The sequence below is a fragment of the Mobula birostris genome, chromosome 24 (genome assembly GCF_030028105.1).
Source record: "Mobula birostris isolate sMobBir1 chromosome 24, sMobBir1.hap1, whole genome shotgun sequence".
Taxonomy (NCBI): domain Eukaryota; kingdom Metazoa; phylum Chordata; class Chondrichthyes; order Myliobatiformes; family Myliobatidae; genus Mobula; species Mobula birostris.
In genome coordinates, this window is record NC_092393.1 from 37542312 (window position 1) to 37562308 (window position 19997).

Below are 19997 nucleotides of genomic sequence, written 5' to 3' on the forward strand. Positions count from 1 at the left end.
TGAACCTGGTGGTGCAAGTCCTGAGGCTCCTGTACCTTCTTCCTGATGGCAGCAGTGAGAAGAGAGCATGTCCTAGGTGGTGGGGATCCCTGATGATGGATGCTGATTGCCAGTGACAATGCTCCATGTTGATGTGCTCAGTGTTGGGGAGGGTTTTAATGTGAAGGACGGGGCCATATCCACTGCTTTTTGTAGGATTTTCTGTTCAAGGGCATTGGTGTTTCCATACCACCGTGTGATGCAACCAGTCAATAAACTCTGCACCACACATCTATAGAAGTTTATCAAAGTTTTAGATGTCATGCCAAACCTTCACAAGCTCCTAAGGAAGTAGTGGCACAGGCATGCTATCTTTGTGCCCAAGAAGAGCATGGTAACCTGCCTCAATGACTATCGACCAGTTGTAGTTACATTTACAGGAGTACCTTGAGAGGCTGGTTATAAAACATATCAGCTCCTGCCTGAGAGGCATCTTGGATCTGCTCCAATTTATCTACTAGTAACAGGTCTATAGCAGATGCTGTGTCATTAGCTCTTCACACAAATCTGGAACATTTGGACAGCAAAAATGCATACACCAGGATGCTCCATTATCGATTACAGCTCAGCGTTTATTACCATCATCCCCTCAAAACTAATCAGTACGCTCCAAGACCTGGACCTCAATACCACCTTGTGCCAGTGGATCCTGGATTTCCACACTTGCAGACCCCAGTCAGTTCGGATTGGCAAAAACATCTTCTCCACCATCTCCATCAGCACAGGTGCACCACAGGGATGTGTCCTGAGCCCCCTGCTCTACTCCGCTTTACACCTGTGACCGTGTGGCTAAGTACAGCTCCAACACCATATACAAGTTTGCTGATGACATCACTATTGTGGGCTGTATCAAAGGTGGTGATGAATCAGCATACAGAAGGGAGTTTGAAACTTTGGCTGAGTAGCCAGTACAATCTGCCTGTCATCGGTTACCTCTCCTTAGTCCATTAATCACTTTTAGCCCTTCTCTCAGGGACCCCTTTCTTTATATTGGCTTTCTGCACTCTCCACTCATAGTCCCAAGTGCAGGGTTGCCACCTGAAAAGTCAATAAAACCCTTTTCCCCACATAGATACTCCTCAACCTAGTCACTTCCTCCAGCAGATTGTCGGTTGTTGTACATTCATCCTCACTGAGAAGTTGTGAGGATCAACTAATGGTTGAAGAAAAAATGGAAATATAGCAAAACACACTTGTCATCTTCAGAAGTTTTCTGATGACTCTCCATAGTTGGATGCATCAGCAAGGGAGATGAGGCCGAGTACAGGGCTACGGTAAGAAACTTTGTCACATGGTGTGAGCAGAATTATCTGCAGCTTAATGTGAAAAAGACTAAGGAGCTGGTGGTAGACCTGAGGAGAGCTAAAGTACCAGTGACCCCTGTTTCCATCCAGGGGGTCAGGGTGGACATGGTGGAGGATTACAAATACCTGGGGATACGAATTGACAGTAAACTGGACTGGTCAAAGAACACTGAGGCTGTCTACAAGAAGGGTCAGAGCCGTCTCTATTTCCTGAAGAGACTGAGGTCCTTTAACATCTGCCGGATGATGCTGAGGATGTTCTACGAGTCTGTGGTGGCCAGTGCTATCATGTTTGCTGTTGTGTGCTGGGGCAGCAGGCTGAGGGTAGCAGACACCAATAGAATCAACAAACTCATTCGTAAGGCCAGTGATGTTGTGGGGATGGAACTGGACTCTCTGACGTTGGTGCCTGAAAAGAGGATGCTGTCCAAGTTGTATGCCATCTTGGACAATGTCTCCCATCCACTACATAATGTACTGGTTGGGCACAGGAGTACATTCAGCCAGAGACTCATTCCTCCGAGATGCAGCACAGAGCGTCATAGGAAGTCATTCCTGCCTGTGGCCATCAAACTTTACAACTCCTCCCTTGGAGGGTCAGACACCCTGAGCCAATATGCTGGCCCTGGACTTATTTCCTGGCATAATTTACATATTATTATTTAACTGTTTATGGTTTTATTACTATTTATTATTTATGGTGCAACTGTAACGAAAACCAATTTCCCCCAGATCAATAAAGTATGACTATGACTATGACATGAATGAAGAATATGGAAAGCAGGATTAAATAGATTATTTATGGAAATAGATATTCCGCTTTTGGTCAGGGTACAGCCAGGTTGGATGAGGAAAGACATCAATTATTGAAACAGTGTATCACCCCAGGGAGCCACGTGAGTGTCAATGGTGCTATTAGTTTTAAATAAAATACAGTAATTTAACACTAAGTGTATTGTATACAAATGTAAGAATGAAAAGGTGTTACAGTTTATTTTTGTAAATACATTTTTGTGTTGTGAATGAAGTTTATTTTGGTTAATTTAAAATAAGAAATAATTACTTGAGGTTATGTTGCAGCTCGGTATAACTCTGGTCTGATCACACTTGAGAGCATTCTAAACACAAATAATTTTGCAGATGCTGGAAATCTTGAGCAACGAGGAATGTTTAAAAGGGTCTCGGCCCGAAATGTCGACTGTTTGGGGGCCCGCCCCCACCACGGACTCTCCCTAACTTGCTGCGTTCCTCCAGTATTTTGAGCGTGTTGCTGTGTAAAAGAGACTTGGAAGTAGTTTAGTCCTCCACATTAGATGGCGACAAGGAAGAGCTGAACCCACTTGGATCTGGTGTACTCTCGTTCGCTGGCTGCTTGTTGGTCTACTAAACTGGAAATAAACAGTAGTGCCAACTAGCTGATCTCAGTGAGAGTGGGAGGTGTGACAGCAGGTTGTTGAGGAGTGGCGGTAGACAGTCAATGATCCGATCAGACATGGGACCAGTTCTGGACCTGCCACAGTGCAGATCCTTCGCCCCCGGGGGCTCGGGCTGAGCACAGAGGATGCGTTTACGCGGTTCGGCAAACAGTAAACTCTGTTTCCTGCTCTGCTTGACTCTTTGCAGTTCACTTCTACTTCTGGTGGGGCTCCAGCAGTGGGGACGCCAGGATTTGCAGGTCTCAAACTTCGGACAGCCGTTTAGACAGTCCGCTAAAAGGTTTGGCAATGCAAGCCAGGACAGAAGCATCTTCCAGGAGGAAAAGCGAGCTGGAGCCTTACCTGGGGGGTTCAGGAGTTACTCTAACACTGCAGCAGAAAGGGGACATAGCTGGCACCGATATGCTACAGCAGGCAGATCTCATCGGACTCACGTTAAAGAGAAAGGGCCTGTGAACAGACCACCTCAGAGAGATCAGGCTGGTTCTACATCGGAGGAGGAAGGTGCAGTGCTGTGGGATGCCCCCTGGCACAGTATTTACACGGGGCCCGGCAAGCATAAAATGCAACTCAGTGACATTTTCATTGCGGTGAAAACCACCAGGAAGTATCACAAAGCCAGACTGGATCTGCTCTTTCAGACGTGGATATCATTGGTCCAAAACCAGGTGAGGACTTGGCAAGGCGTTCACATCGGTTTTGCCACTTAAGATTTTTTTCATTACCTTGCCCACCTCGTCACTTTCGAAGAACTATGTACTTGTAATGTTCTTTCTGACCTACAACACTCACCAGGGCCTTGTTATTTACTGTATATGTGCTGCCTTGGTTTGACTTCCCAAAATGCTTCACTTCACCCTTTTCCAGTTAAATTCCATCTATCATTCCTTCATCCAGTTCCCCAGTTGATCAAAATGTTGTTGTAAACTTAGACAATCTACTTTATTGTTTACTCCACCACCAGTTTTGGTGATGCCTGCAATCATACTTTCTACATTCTCATCCAAATCTGACAAATAATGGAGACCCACAACCAATCCTGGCAGCATATCACAGGCTTCCAGTTAGATTAAACAACCCCCCACTAATAACCATGACTCCTTCCACCAGAGGAATTTTGTATCCAAATTGACTAGTGCACCTTGGCCTTGACCCAATGCCCTTGAATGGAAAATCCTACGAAAAGGTTGTATAAGGTGACATGTATGTACTTTGATGGTAAATTTTCTTTGAACTTTGATCTCATGTGATCTAAGAATATCAGTCCAGACTAACAGGCCCTGTGAAAAGCCTTCTGAAAATTCATTAAGATGTTATTATCTACATGTATTTTCAAACGATGTTTCACAAAGTTTGGTTTCTGCCTTCATCAATCCTCATGGTCACCTTTTCAAAAAATTTGAGGTTCAATTTCCCACGCATAAACCTATGCTGGTTATCTTTAATCAGTCCTTGCAATTCAAAATACAGAAATTCTGGCAAAACCCTCTCCAGTAACTTACTCGTCAGTGATGTTAGTTTCTCAGACTTGAAATCCCCCCTTTTGGCTTTGCATCCCTTCGTAGCCAAAGATCCAATATCAGCCTCTATTCTATCTGTACCTCACTCATAGCTGAGGAAGGTACAAAAATCTTTGTCAGGGCTTGGCAATTACTTCCTTTGCTTCCCTTGATGTCCTGGGACACATTTGGTCAGGGCCTAGGGTTATATTTACTTCTATCTGCCTCAGTACTGCAAACATCTCATTTGTAACATTAATATATTTCAGGACATCACTATTCTCTTTCCTGAATTCCCTAGCTTTGTGACCTTCTCCATAGTAAATACAGATAAGATGTATTAATTTAGGACCATGACCATTTGTCTCTGCTCCCTTCATAGATGACCACACTAAGGGGAACCTGTTCTCCCTCAAATTACCTTTTTTTTTTCTTCATATATTTGTAGAATCTTTTAGGATTCTTCTTTACCTTAGTTGATAAGGATATCTCACACCCCCTTTTTGCCCTCCTGATTTCCTTCTTAGGTGTATTCCTACATCCTTTGTGCTCGCCAAAGGCTACGCTTGATCCCAGCAGCATATACCTGACATATGCCTCCGCATTTCCTAAACTGAGCCTTGATATCCCTTGTCGGCTACAATTCCCTAATCCCTACAGTTGGAAGAAAGTTGTCAGAAGACATGATATAGAAACATAGAAAACTTACAGCACAATATAGGCTCTTTGTCCCACAATGCTGTCACATGTACTTACTTTAGAAATTACCTCCGGTTACCCACAGCCCTCTATTTTTCTAAGCTCCATGTACTGTACCTATCCAGGAGCCCCATAAAAGACCCTATCATATCCACCTCCACCAGCATCGCCGGCAGCCCATTCCACGCACTCACCATTCTCTGCGTTTTAAAAAAAAAACTTAACCCTGACATTTCCTCAGTACCTACTTCCAAGCACCTTAAAACTGTGTCCTCTTGTGTTAGCCATTTCAGCCCTGGGAAAATCCTCTATCTACGTGGTCAATGCCTGTTATCATGCAATGCAGATGTAGATGTAAAACTTCTGATTTGGCCCTGTCCAAATCTTTTTTCTCTCTCTCTTATGAAATATTGTAGTTATTCTCAGTTAGCATTCCTATCAAAACCAGAACAAATGTTCCAAATTTTACAAAGTGCTTACAATGAGTAGGAAGGTGCTTGTATCCATAAAGTCTCAATCCTGGACTCTGAAATGAAAACGACATCAATGCATTATTTATTATGCATCCTCTAAGGCATGAGAATCACTTACCCAATTCCTTGCAGTTCTGAAGCATGGGTTCAAATCTCTAGAACCACGGAGATACAAGGGTCTGCTGGAAAATAAAGTAGCAAACAATCTGATGGAGGAACGCAACAGGTTGAGCAGCATCCGTGAGAGAAAAGGAATTGTCAACATTTTGGGTCAACATCATGCATCAAGACTAGTTCAGAAGATACAAAATTGTACCCACTTTTGTATTCATCAGTGCAAAAGATTTATCTGATAATAAATTCTGGTTGTGAACCTAATTGTAAATAGAATTCTGTCATGGAAATGTGGATAAATCCACTGTAATTTAGTCCGGATATATTGAACATCTATGATTGTGAAAAAAACCATAATAAATTAGCTGAAAAATGAATAAACAGAAAAGCACCATTGAGGGAATTTCTGAGTCGATGCTGCAGCGGACAGTTTTGGGACCACTTTTTTTCACGTTATATGTCAATGATTTGAATGATGGAATTGATTGATATAGCCAAGTTTGAGGATAATACAAAGATAGGTGGAGAAGCAGGTAGTGTTGAGGAAGGAGGGAGTCTTCAGAAGGATTTGGATAGATTAAGAGAATGGACAATAAAGTGGCAGATGGAATACAGTGTAGGGAAGTGTATGGTCATGCACTTTGGTGGAAGGTAAACAGGGAGAAAATTCAGAAATCAAAGGGTCTTGGGAGTCCTTGGGCAGGATTCCCTAAAGATTAACTGGCAGCTTGATCTGGTAGTAAGGAAGGCAAATACACTGTTAGTATCCATTTCAAGATGACTAGGATATAAAAGCAAGGATGTAATGTTGCACCTTTATAAGGCATTGGCCACACTGCACTTGGAGTATTGTGAGCAGTTTTGGACCCTGCATTCTACATTAACAAAGGGGGTGCTGGCATTGGAGAGGGTCCGGAGAAAGTTCAGGAAATGATTCTGGGAATGAAAGGGTTAATGTATGAGGACCAATTGATGGCTCCGGACCTGTACTTGCTGGTGTTTAGAAGAATGAGGGGGGAATTTCATTGAAACCTATCCAACATTGAAAGGCCTACATAGATTGGATGTGGAGAGGATGTTTTCTGTGGTGGGAGAGTCCAGGATCAGAGGCTCTGAATAGAAGAATGTTCCTTTTAGAACATTGGTGACGAGGAATTTGTTTAGCCAGAGGGTGGTGAATCAGATGGCTGTGGAGGCCAAGTCATTGGGTATATTTAAAACAAAGATTGATAAGCTCTTAATTATTTATTTTATTTTTATTTAGAGATACGGTGCAAAATAGGCCCTTCCAGCCCTTCAAGCCATGTTGCAAGCAACCGATTTAACCCTATCCTAATCATGAGACAATATACAATGACCAGTTAACCTCTTAATGGATATGTCTTTGGGGTGTGGGAGGAAGCCCATGCATTCCACAGGGAGGACATACAAACTCCTTACAAAGGATGCTGGGATTGAACTCTGAACTCTGATGTAATAGCATTGTGTTAACTGCTGTGCTACATAATTCACTAGCACTTTGCCCAGTTGGCTCACCCTGGTAACCAACACACTTATAACCAGTTCACTATGTTGAGTAATGAATTATCAGTGGCAACTGTACAACAACATGGGTATCACAGGTGACAACTACCACTGTAATTTAGCCTACTGTGGCAAACTCATTCCTCATAGTCATTCTGTCGCATCAAACAGACCCCTTTTCTCAGTCCTAGACGCCCCACTTCTTACATAGGACCACACAGGGTGGGATACCTCCCCCCAAGCTAACCTTTTTTCCAAGGTAAAATCCCCCAAACAGTTGTCTCCTCCCAAATGCCATACCATGCTAACTAGTATGTGCATAAAACCAACTGTGTAACTCTGTGGGTCAAACCCTCCTTCCATTCCAACCCATGCACTACCCCAACCCAAAAATTTAAACTTAGGAGTGGAAGGTGATCCTGAACCACACACCTTCAGTTCATCAGTAATGGGACAACTGCCTTGGTAATGGAGAGTTTGCTGGGGAGTCCTATTAGCAACAGTCTATAAATTAGAAATCTCACATATTAATCAGAAAGATGTTAGCTGATCAGCTAATGCTGTTATTGATTTGTGGGGATCTGCAGTCACTGTCATGGCTGGCATTTACTGCCAGGTCCCTAAGTTCCCTTCAGGGTGTCAGTGGCCAATCCACCTCCCCGAACCACTGCAGACCACATCATGTGATACATCGTGAACTTTGCTAATGAGACCCAGTAACCACGAAGGAGCAGTGAGGTATTTCTAAGTTAGGATGGTGTGCAAATTGGAGAGGACTTGTAGGTCACGTGCCTACTGTTTTGTTAGCATTTAGTTGATGCACTTTCTGGCCTTCATTGGAGTTGTGGAAGCATGGGCAAATCATTCTGTAGATGCAAGCATTGGTGTTAATGTTAAGGATTAGTAAGCGTATCAAAGAATATGGGGAGAAGGCAGGAGAATGGGGTTGAGAAGGTTAGTAGGAATGGCAGAATAGCCTCGATGGGCCAAATGGTCTAATTCTGCTTCTATGTCTTATGGAATTCTCTACTGAAACAAAGCTGATCAGACAAAAACTAGGTCTACCTTATTTTGAGTAAAGGTAAGCTAAACATTTAATAAGAACTGCAGAATGAATTTGTCAGTTGATAACAAACGTTGCTTTCAGCTCTGGATTTAGGGTTGACCATATGTAACATTTTTGCGGTGTGAAAATATTGAACATGTTACTGGCAGCTCTTCTTTCCTATAAATTGTCAACCCTCAAAGTTGTGCTTCATTTGCTTTCTGTAAAGGAGCCAGTCCTAGCAACCACATTAATGTTTTAAGTTTTGGGCGGTGTAAGATTTTGCAGTCCTTTCAAGCTGCAGTCTGTTCGAGCACTGGTATGAAAAATCAGATATCTGTTCTCAAGTGAGAAATATCAATGCAAACTTTGAGTTTATTAGATTGTGTAAAGTAAGTACTCCATGTATTAAGATCATTAGGCAAACTTTAGGTTGGCAGAAGCGTCATATGGAATGGATTAACTTAAAGGATGTCCTTGAATGGGAGTAAAATAGAATAAAGTGAAAGTACTGAGGTGGCAAATCTCAGACTGTATGGTGGTGGAGTTAAGAGTTAAGTCCAGTGCTGGTGAAAGTTATTAGGATACCTAATAATAAAGTTTGCTGATGACATCAAGTTTGGAGGCATTGTGGACAGTGAGGAAGGCATTCAAAGCTTGCAGAGGGATCTGGACCAACTGGAAAAATGGGCCAGAAAATGGCAGATGGAATTTAACACAGACAAGTGTGAGGTGTTGCATTTTGAAAGGACAAATCAAGGTAGGACATACACAGTAAATGGTAGGGCACTGAGGAGTGTGGAGGAACAAAGGGATCTGGGAGTTCAGATACATAATTCCCTGAAAGTGGCGTCACAGGTAGACAGGGTTGTAAGGAAGGCTTTTGGCATCCTGGCATTCATAAATCAAAGTATTGAGTATAGGAGTTGGGGTGTTATGGTGAGGTTGTATAAGACATTGGTGAGGCCAAATTTGGAGTATTGTGTGCAGTTCTGGTCACCTAACTATAGGAAGGATATCAGTAAGATTGAAAGAGTGCAGAGAAGATTTACTAGGATGTTGCCGAGTCTTCAGGAGTTGAGTTACGGGGAAAGATTGAACAGGTTAGGACTTTATTCCTTGGAGTGTAGAAAAATGAGAGGAGATTTGATAGAGGTTTTCAAAATTATGAGGGGTATAGACAGAGTAAATGCAAATAGGCTCTTTCCACTTAGATTAGGAGAGATAAGTACGAGAGGACATGGCTTTAGAGTGAAAGGGGAAAGGATTAGGGGGAACATTAGGGAGAACTTCTTCACTCAGAGAGTGGTGGGAGTGTGGAATGGCCTGCCATCTGACGCGGTAAATGTGGGCTCACTCTTAAGTTTTAAGAATAAATTGGATAGATACATGAATGGGAGAGGTCTGGAGGGTTATGGACTGGGTGCAGGTCAATGGGACCAGCGGAATAAAGTTTCGGCACAGACTAGAAGGGCCGAATGGCCTGTTTTCTGTGCTGTAGTTTTCTATAGTTCAGTAGTTCTATAGTTCTATGATACATAGCTTTTCTTTCACCATTGTGGTGTATCTCCCTGATACAGTGCTGAAACCACTTCTTTGTAATGCACTGGGATAAAATGGAAGTGTTTTTAGGAAGGCGTTACCATAACCTGTTAGAATTGATAATGAAAATAAAGTTCAAATAAGTAAGTGCAAGGTGAAGATTTCCAAAGTTAAAACTATGATTTTAATAATGGAGCTTTCAAAGCCCCATTTCAGTTTTATCAAACACTCACTATTGTTAAAACAAATCCAAGATGTGGATATAAAGTAGTCTGTGTAAGCAGGGATTTTTCTGTTTACTCAGTTTTATGCTTTCCTGTTTCTTCCCTTCAACCACCATGTTACCCCTGCTGGTTCCTTTTTTAAATGAATACCAGATGTTAGTGTGCTGAAGATTGCCAGATTACTGAAAGGTATTGTGAACTGATCTCACTCCAGCACCAGTCAAGCAGCCACATGAATACAAACTGTGCCTTTATCCTTGAAAGAAGGTAAACTCATTCTAGATTTAATCAGATACTTTTAAATCATTCAAAAGGACAGATAGGTTTGTGATACGGTGTGATGTTTAAATATTGTTTTAATCATTGAGAAAATAGTTGTGGCTTCTTAATCCAAAAAGTGAACATGTCTAAGGTGAAGAATAATAGATTTGGATTTAGCAGATTGACATAGAAAGAAGTTTATTTCTGTTATGTTTTGTATCTGCAGTTTCCAGTATCGGAAGCAATGGAAAATTGAAACCAGTTGATGAATAGCCATTAGTTTGTGACTGTGTGTGTGCTTTTGATTGCGTGCACAGAAAATTCCGAATTTTATAAAGCAGAACTAAAGAATGCTAGAACTCGTAAAACATAAAGAGATCAAAAATCTTACAAGCGTTTCACTCCAAATAAGCCTCAGGATGATTTATTACCCAAAAGTGCTGCGCCTGTGAGTGAAAGGCATGTTGGAACAGTTGGAGTGAATTAATCAATGTGAAATTTAAAGAAAAACTGTGAAGGTCAGCAGTCTGAAGGGGAACTTCTGGTAATGAATAGCAGATGAATCAGTGATTAATTATTTTGAGCCATCTCTTCATCTGAGACCAGTAATTTATGTGTCTGTATTCCAATCTGCTCTTCATTTTCAGTTGGAAGCCATCTAAATTTTACCATTAATTTAAGTGAAAAGTTTTCAATTCATTGTTGTTTCAATTTTATTTACCTGTTGTTATTAATCTTAGTTTCATTTTACTGTACTTCAGTGGAGTGAAATTGCATGCAAAGTGACACGAAAACAGAATCTATGGTTGACAGGGATGATGTGATGGGAGTCAAAAATCCCCCAGAGACAGAGAATTTCTCAGCAACATTGACTAGGCTTATTGAATGATTTTTTAAAATCCAAAGCTCTGGGATAAATGACACCAGGAATAGATGGAAAGCAATCTGCAAATGGAGGCTGAGCAAATAAAGTAATTTTTCAAAGTAGTACACACAAAATGCTAGAGGAGCTGAAATAACTCAAAAGTAATTTTTCATTTGGGAAACAAATAAGGGGAAACACCAGATTTAGATTTTGCCAAGGGAGTTTGAGCTGAGTATTAGATTTAAAAAAAAGATTGTCTGTCATTACATTGCATTCTATTAGGGACAACCAAATTATAGTCAATACAACACATTTGGATTGTGTAAAATAAGCACCCCATATATTAAGGTCATCAGACAAACTTTAGGATTGCAGAAGCTTCAAAAATGGAATGAATTTAACCTAAAGGAAGTCCTTGAAGAGGAGTAAAATAGAATAAAGCAAAAGAACTAAGATGTCAAATCTCAGGCTGTATGAAGGTGGAGAGAAGTGGAAGTTCAGTGCTCAAGAAACTGGACTCTGGAGAGAGGATGTAGCATTAATCTTAACTGCCAAGCATCGGAGGTAGGCTGGGCATGCTGCAGTTTGGTGCATAGGCTAAATGGTCTCCATATGTGCAGTGCATCCATATATACTGTTTTTCCTTTTCTGACACAGTTTTTGACTTAGATATAGTACAGCAGAGAGATGATCCTGAGACTAGTAAACCGCTTTTCAATTTTTTTCCATGTATTCCTTTTGCAGGATATTGACATCTCTTGTATGGCCAGCACTTATTGCCCAACTCAAATTATCCTTGGGAAAATGGGTGGTAAAATAATCGGTTTCATCTGCAGACTTTGTGGTGAAGACCCAGTGATGTTGAATGAACTGTGATATACTTCCACATCAGAATGGTGTGTGACTTAGAGGGAATCATGCAGGTAGAGGTGTTCCCATGTGCCATCTGTTCATCTCCTTGGTGATGGAGGTTGTGGGTTTGGGTGATGCTGTTTGAGCCAATGTCACCTGTGGCTGCTGTAGATTAATTTATGTCATCTGTAGATTCTCCTATAGAAGGATTCATCCTCTCCATATCAACCCAGTCAAGACCTTGACATCTTGCATACTTAAATCGTCCCCTTTCACTCTTCTAAATTCCAGCAGGTACAAAGCATTTCCAACCCTTCCTTATAAGGCATCCTACCCATTCGAAGTGTCAGACAAATCCCACCCTTCTCAGACTTGCTTTAGAGAGGTGCTAGATTATACTCTTAACATAAATTAAAGAAAATTAAAGAAGCCAGGAAGATAGCGTCAAGGGTTAAACTGTTATGGAAATTTGCAAATTCAAGAGCATCAGGTGGAGCCACAGTCACTTTGTCAATGTCAAATTCATAGCTGTAATATTCCACATCGCCAGAGTACTTGCCCACTCTAGTATCTCGGCTGTTTGAGTGGCAAATATCCATTACCAATTCCTGGATTATCATGGTTAAATTGAGGAACCCCCCTCCCCCATTTCACGAGAATCTCACTGTTGTCCCCTAGCAGAGTTTTTTTGTTGTGTAAATAATTTTATTTTGGTTGTGATCCATGAAATGAAGGAGATATCTCTGCTATATTCTTCGCCATCCCAGTAACAACAGCTCTAACCCTGGTCTTTGACATGTAACGTTGATTCAGAATCAGGTTTGATAACACTTGCCTATGTTCCTGAATCATTGAGTGTGTGCCTTCAGAATCCTTTACCACATCCCTGATGGTAACGATGAGGAGGGCATGTCCTGGGTGATGAGGGTCCTTAATGATGAATGCCGCTCTTTTGAGGCAACGCTTCTTGAAGATATTCTGGATGTTACAGAGGCTAGTGCCAATGATGGACTGACTGAGTTCACAACTTCCCGCAGCTCTTCTTTCGACTCTGTGCAGTAGCACCCCACCCCCATACCAGATGGTCAGAATGCTCTCCATGGTGGATCAGCAGAAATTTGCGCGTGTCTTTGTTGACGTATCAAATCTCCTCAAACTCCTAATAAAATATACCTGCTGTTGCGCCTTCTTTGTAACTGCATTGATATATTGGGCCTAGGATAGATCCTCAGTGATGTTGACAATCAGGAACTTGAAATTGCTCTCTCCTTCTACTCCTGCTCCCTCTGTGGACTGGTGTGTGTTCCCTCGTCTTACCCTTTCTGAAGTCCACAATCACTTCTTCGGTCTTACTGGCGTTGAGTGCAAGACTGTTGCTGCGACACCACTCAACCAGCTGATATACCTGGCTCCTGTACAGCTTCTCGTCACCATCTGAAATTTTGCCAGCAATAGTTGTGTCATCAGCAAATTTGTAGATGGCATTTGAGGTGTGCCTAGCCACACAGTCATGGGAGTAGAGGGAGTAGAGCAGTAGGCTAAACACACACCCTTAAGTTCCACCAATGTTGATTGGCAGCGAAGTGGAGATGTTGTTTGCGATCCACATAGATTGTGGGGGTCTTCTGGTTCAGAAATAGGGGTTCCAGTTCCAGAGGGAGGTACAAAGGCCCAGGTTTCGGAGCTTTTCGATCAGAACTGTAGAAATAATTGTATTAAACACTGAGCTGTAATCGATAAACAGCATCCTGCCATTTGTATTAGTGTTGTCCAGGTGATCCAAGGCTGTGTGATGAGATCACATCTTCTGTAGACCTATTGAGGTGATAGACAAATTGCAGTGGATCCAGGTCCTTGCTGATTCTAGCCATAACCAACCTCCCAAAGCACTTCAGCACTGTCGATGTGAGTGCTACTGGAAGACCTCATTCCACAGATGCTGCCTGATCTGGGTATTTCAGGAATTTTCCACTTTTATTTTAGATTTCTCGTATTTACAATTTTACTTTGCTATCATAAAGCTTTATCTGTTGCGTATCGCTAAATGAGAGAGAGTGAGAGTCTACTCATTTCAATTCATTTGGCTTTTTAAAGACATTAATGATGTACAGTGGTGCTAGAAAACTTGTGAACATCGTATAATTTTCGCTATTTCTGCATAAATATACCCTAGAATGTGATTAGATCTTCATGTAAATCCTAAAACTAGAGAGAGAACCCAATTAATAAATAACACAAAAACATTATACTTATTCATTTATTTATTGATAAAAATGATCCAATATTATATGTATTTGATGGAAAAAGTATGTGAACCTCTGGGATTCCAATCTTCTGCAAAAGGTTTTTGGGATCATGCTTCAATCAATGACATGAGATTGGAGGTGTGGGTTGTAGAGGCGCCATGCCCTATTAAAAGATACACGAAGTCAGGTTAGAGCCTGCTCTTCTCAAGAAAGATCTGTTTATATGCACTATGCCTTGATTAATACAACTGTCAGAGGACCTTAGAAGAAGAATTGTAGAGATGCAGAAAGCTGGAAAAGACTACAAAAGCTTTCTGAAGACCTCAATATTCATTAGTCCACAGTAGGAGAAGTTGACTACAACTGGAGGAAACTCAGTACTGTTGCTATTCTCCCTCGGAGTGGGCATCCTGTAAAGATCACACCAAGAGCACAACGTGCAATGCTGAAGGTGGTGAAAAAGAACCCAAGGATAACAGCAAAAGACCTGCGGAAATCTCTAGAACTTGCCAAAATCTCTGTTCATGTGTCCACTATAAGAAAAACACTGAACAAGAATGCTGTTCGTGGAAGGACACCACGGGGGAAACCACTGCTTTCCCAAAAAAAAACATTGCTGCACGTCTCAAGTTTGCAAAAGGCCACCTGGTCTTTCAGAAATACAGAATATTCTACAGGGTTCACAAACTTTCCAGCATCACGGTATATCATAAAATACAAATAAAGCTAGCAATAGAAAATCTGCAGATGCTGGAAATCCAAGCAATATTCACAAAATGCTAGAAGAACTCAGGAGGCCAGACAGCATCAATGAAAAAAACACAGTCGATGAAATACCGACTGTACAAATGGCTAAAAGGCAATAAGTAAACTAAATTGCTCTAAACTGTGTCAAAAATTAGAAAGAGTTAAACTATACATTTGCAGAGTTGGAGGAAACTTCTTTTTGACTTGGAGAGTGATTCTGGAATGGCCAATCTAGCCAGAACCCTGAGTGTACATCAGACACTATTATAAACAGCTCCAGGGAGTAGTTTTTGTTTGTTGCCAGCTTTTTCCTGCCTTCAGGGCAAGTGGTTCTTGCTGCAGCTTAGACCTCTCAGGGTCTACACTCCTCTGGAGTAGCTCAGCATCAGAAATTATTAATGAGGATAAAAATCGTATTGAAGCAACGTAAAGTAAGAACTGTCATGCTGCCCATTTGGGGGAAAAGGAATATATCTGTGCAAATTAACCTGAAGCTTTATTTTTCCCCAAATAGTAGCAGTAAAGTCAACTATTAAATTGTAATCCATCTATTATGGAATTGGATAGATTGCAGCTTAATTATATTTTACTGATAATGATATCTTAGTTTGATATTACTGCTGATTAATTATTCATTTACTGCATTACTTGGGTATAAAAAGGTTGTAAAGACTCTGATACATATTGTCTTTGTGCTTTGGCTTATAAAATAATCAGTAGGACAAATTACATATTTTACTAAGTTTCATATTTAATACGTAGACCTATCCACTTTATCAAACAGCAGAATTTAGGAATACAAACTCATTTAACAAGGATGTATTAAACATGCCAGACCATCCCTGAATACCCTTCTTTCTTTCTACCAGACATTTATCTTCACAGATGGCGAAGACAAAGAGTTGCGGGAAAAGGCTGGTAAGTGCTGAAGTGAGAATTTTGTCTGGGCCTTTAAGTGCTGAAGGAGACTGATATCCCTGCACCGCTTGGATGGAGATTGCTTGCAGTTCAGCCTTGTGCCTTGTTGCTCTGAACATTTCAATAGACCTATTCATTGAATTTATTAACAGATTAGTCGGATTTCTCCAGAAACTCTCAGTGCAGCACTTACAGTTTCTATTCAATGACTGCCACTGAAAGAATAAGAAATGATGAATGTTCTGTGTTGCATTTGCTTTAAGTGCATTTAATTTACGTAATGCTTTGCAATATGAACACGTAATAATGGTGCGATAAAAATAATAAGTGTAGCTGCTCAGGTTTTCACGTGTATGTGAATGTACAATTGGTTGCATGTTTTGCAGGTCTCAAAATACTTATTGAAATAATTTTAATAACATTCTATACCTTCCCTACAACAGAACCTTCAATGCTTACCTCTTTTAAACTAATTATAGGTGCTATTTTGAAGATTCTTTTAAACTGGCCTTGTACATTCTTTTATTGCTGATGATGACCAGAAAATTGACTTATAATTATGTAATTAGTGCAAAAAGTGAGCAAATAAAAAGAAAAGATAGCGAGGTAGTGTTCATGGGTTTATTTTCCATTCAGAAATCTGATGGTGGAGGGGAAGAAACTGTTCCTGAAACATTGAGTGTCTGTCTCTACAGATTCCTGCACCACCTCCTTTATGGTAGCAATGAGAAATGGGCATGTCCTGGGTGATGGGGGTCCTTAATGATGGATGCCCCCTTTTTTTTGAGGCTTCACTTTTTGAAGGTGTCCTCAATGTCCATGATGGAGCTGGCTGAGCTTACAATTCTCGGCAGCTTTTTCTGATCCTGTGCAATGGCCCCTCCATACCAGATGGTGATGCAACCAGTTAGAATGCTCTCCACAGTACCTCTGTAGAAATTTGCAGGGATCTTTGGTGACATACCAAGTCTGCTTAAACTCCTAATGAAATATAGCCCCTCTCATGCCTTCTTTGTAATTGCATCAGTATGATGGGCCCAGTATAGATCTTCAGAGATGTCGACATCCAGGAACTTAAAACTGCTCACTCATTCCACTGCTGATCCCTCGATGGTGACTGATATTTTCTTTGAATTAGTATGTTAATCCTGGTTCAGAGCTGGTACCAGAAAATCTGCTTTAGACTTTAGGTTAGACTTGATGAGCACAATTGAATAGTCTGATAATTGTTCATTACTCATTAGTCTAAGAAAGGGTTTCTAAGGATTCAGGATGCTCACTAACATGTATATATTTGGCAATGTCTGGCACATTAGAGATTCAAATTTTTAATGTGATGATCAATTTTGTTCAAATTTTGAAGGGATAATTAAATTTTATCAACTTAGCCACCGATTGACAACCAGGTTTCTTATAGTGTTACTACATTACAGCTGATAAGGAATAATTTCCTCTCTTTAAGTGCTGACTGTTCATTATATCTGGGGTGCTCAACTGTGTTAGGAAGGCCTATAATGGGAGCCTGCAGTATTTGGGCAGTGTTGCAAATGAAGAAATGGTCTTTGATTTTTCAGATTTTAGAATCAAAACTTTTTTGAAAATGGATATACATTTTTCAAAAGAAACAATTTTTGTGATATCATAAATATTAGGTATTAAAGGGGGAAATTATTTTAATCAAAATATTAAAATTTAAAATATATTTAGCCAAATGGGAAGAATTAAATGGTTTGTTTGTTTTTCAAATGATAAGCTATGTTCTTCTTTCTGCTTTCTCTTTGTTTAGGAGGCAACATGATTAATACAAATTGCTCTTCTGCACACACACGCCAAGCACTTTGTTGTAAGATGTCTGTGGAGTATGACAAGTTCATTGAATCTAAAAAAAAGTAAGCATGCTGGGAAAGTATATGTTTGTATATATAATGGGCCATTCACAAACGTCACTATATGTTTGTATATATAATAGGCCATTCCCTGGTTTTGAGTTTGAGGTCCCAGATTCCATAAGTTTCTGATGTCATCTATATTTGAATTTATTTTGTAAATTTTGACTTTTTTCAGGATTGCTGTAAGAAATCTTTTTAAATCCCTGTGACATTTTGGGTCAGAATGTTTAAACAAAATGGAACACTTAATGTCATTCTTAGAAGGGTCTTGCCAACATGGCAGATTGCATTATTGCACTCTATTCCTTGGATTAAGATAATGCTTTCACAACAAATACTAATGAAAAATAATACTGTCAACGTTAAATTAAAAGAGTTTCATCTAATACAAGACTCTTTCGTGGAAAGTTTAGCTGAAGAAACTCCGCCAGTGTGAATATACATTCTGAAAATTTTAGGAATATAGTGAACCCTTTTTCAGACAGTCTACTTCAGATGAAATATTTATGATTATTAATATACTTTTGTGATTGCAGCTATTTAGCAGATAAAAATGATTTAATATTTTTTAAAAGTTCCTGTAGTCAGTGGAACTTAAATCCATTTGAATAGACTTACAATCGTGTTTTTTAAAAAACTCATAAATTTAACGAAAACACATTTCAAATGTAACAAGTATTTTCTAAAATTAAATAATAAAATATGAAAATCATTTTATTACATTTACACTTTTCCATCGGGCCATTTACTCCATTCAGATGAATGCATTCATCCTTTATAAGATATTTCTCCCTAGTGGAAAATTCAGAAATGGATGCAGAATATAGCTAGAGCCTCTGTCCAGCATGCCACTGTTTCATTGTTACCCATAATAGTAATTTTTCCCTCCCCCTTCCCTCTTTTATTCCCTATTCTGGTCTCTTAACACTTCTGCTCCCTGGCCTATCACCTCTCCTTGATGCTCCTCCTGCTTCCTTTTCGCCCATGGTCCACTCTCCTCTCCTATCAGATTCCTTCTCCAGCCTTTTACTTTCCCACCCAGCTGGCTTCACCTTTGTGGTATACCGTCCAACTAGGTCTTCCAATATAAAGAAACAAACTACAACAAATTCAGAGTGATCACATTATTAATGCATTTATTATTTTACTTGCAAGGGAGATGTACTTCCAGCCAAGTTTTGTCTGGAAATATGGTTCTGATCTTCTGTTTCAACCAAAGTACTTTTATACCTTCCTTTCTTTTTTTTAAATCTTTTTATTAATTTTTCAAAATTATAAACTCAATAACAAAGTTGGTACATAGAGATTGGAAAAATGTTCATCAGCATATATAAAATGAATTTTAAGTAACATAGAAATAAAAGACTTCCAAATTCATAATGAGATTAAACATTCACAAAGAAATAAAAAGAAAAAATATATAAACAAAAAAAAACCCAAAAGAAAAAGAGAAAAAAAAAACAAAAAAAAAGGCAAAACAGGGCTAGACCGACAACTTGTATCAGACGTGATCCATAATGTCACTAACTCCGCTCCTCTCATCATGTAATTTTAGAAAAAAAATTCGGAAAGGTCAGATTACATCATATGAAAATGTTGCATAAAAGGTTTCCAGGTATCTTCAAATTTAACCAAAGGGTCAAAAATATCACATAAATTTTTCTAAATTTAAACTTAATATGGTTTGAGAACACCATTGGAATGTAGTAGGAGGATTGGTCTCCTTCCAGTTCAACAAAATAGATCTTCTCGCCATTAAAGTAACAAAAGCTATCATTTGAGAGGCTGAAGAAGATAAAGATTTATGTTCGACCATTGGCAATCCAAAGATTGCCGTAATAGGATGGGGTTTTAAATCAAAGCATAGAACTGTTGAAATAATATCAAAAATGTCTTTCCAATATTTTTCCAAAAGAGGACAGGACCTTTTATACCTTTTTTTTTCCCCACAAAGAACACTGATTAGGTTGCTCCATTCCATAACATTGCATTCCTCTGTTATCTTCATCCTTATCGCATTCTCATATGTGATCCATCCTGTTACCCCATTATCAAACATCCCCTCTGACCATAGAACAAATAGCCTGTCAGCAAAGAAAGTAGTTTGTTCCCATATAACACAAGCACACTTGTAAGTTTTCTCATCCAAACCAGCAAAGCACTTTAGATTTCATCGACCCCATTTCGTTACATTACATTTTACAAAAGTTACAAATTCATAGTCTTCAGGGTTACAGATATATTTCCACACCTTCTAGCTAGACCTCCTTTCTCACTCCACCTTTTTATTCTGTCGTCTTCCCCCGTCCTTTCCAGTCTT

The 19997-nt window shown here is 39.9% G+C and overlaps 1 protein-coding gene across 2 annotated transcripts in view; it reads left to right on the plus strand.

Annotated features, from left to right (window-relative positions):
* Window positions 1–2713: 2713 nt before the first annotated feature.
* The window catches only part of rfng (RFNG O-fucosylpeptide 3-beta-N-acetylglucosaminyltransferase), a 42353-nt gene continuing 25069 nt past the window's right edge, over window positions 2714–19997 (plus strand). For both annotated transcript variants that reach the window (XM_072242074.1, XM_072242073.1), the window contains exons 1-3: window positions 2714–3447; window positions 15740–15788; window positions 17575–17677. In XM_072242074.1, the coding sequence (XP_072098175.1) occupies window positions 2905–3447; window positions 15740–15788; window positions 17575–17677 (695 nt within the window). In that variant the 5' untranslated portion in view covers window positions 2714–2904. The remainder of the gene's footprint in view (window positions 3448–15739; window positions 15789–17574; window positions 17678–19997) is intronic.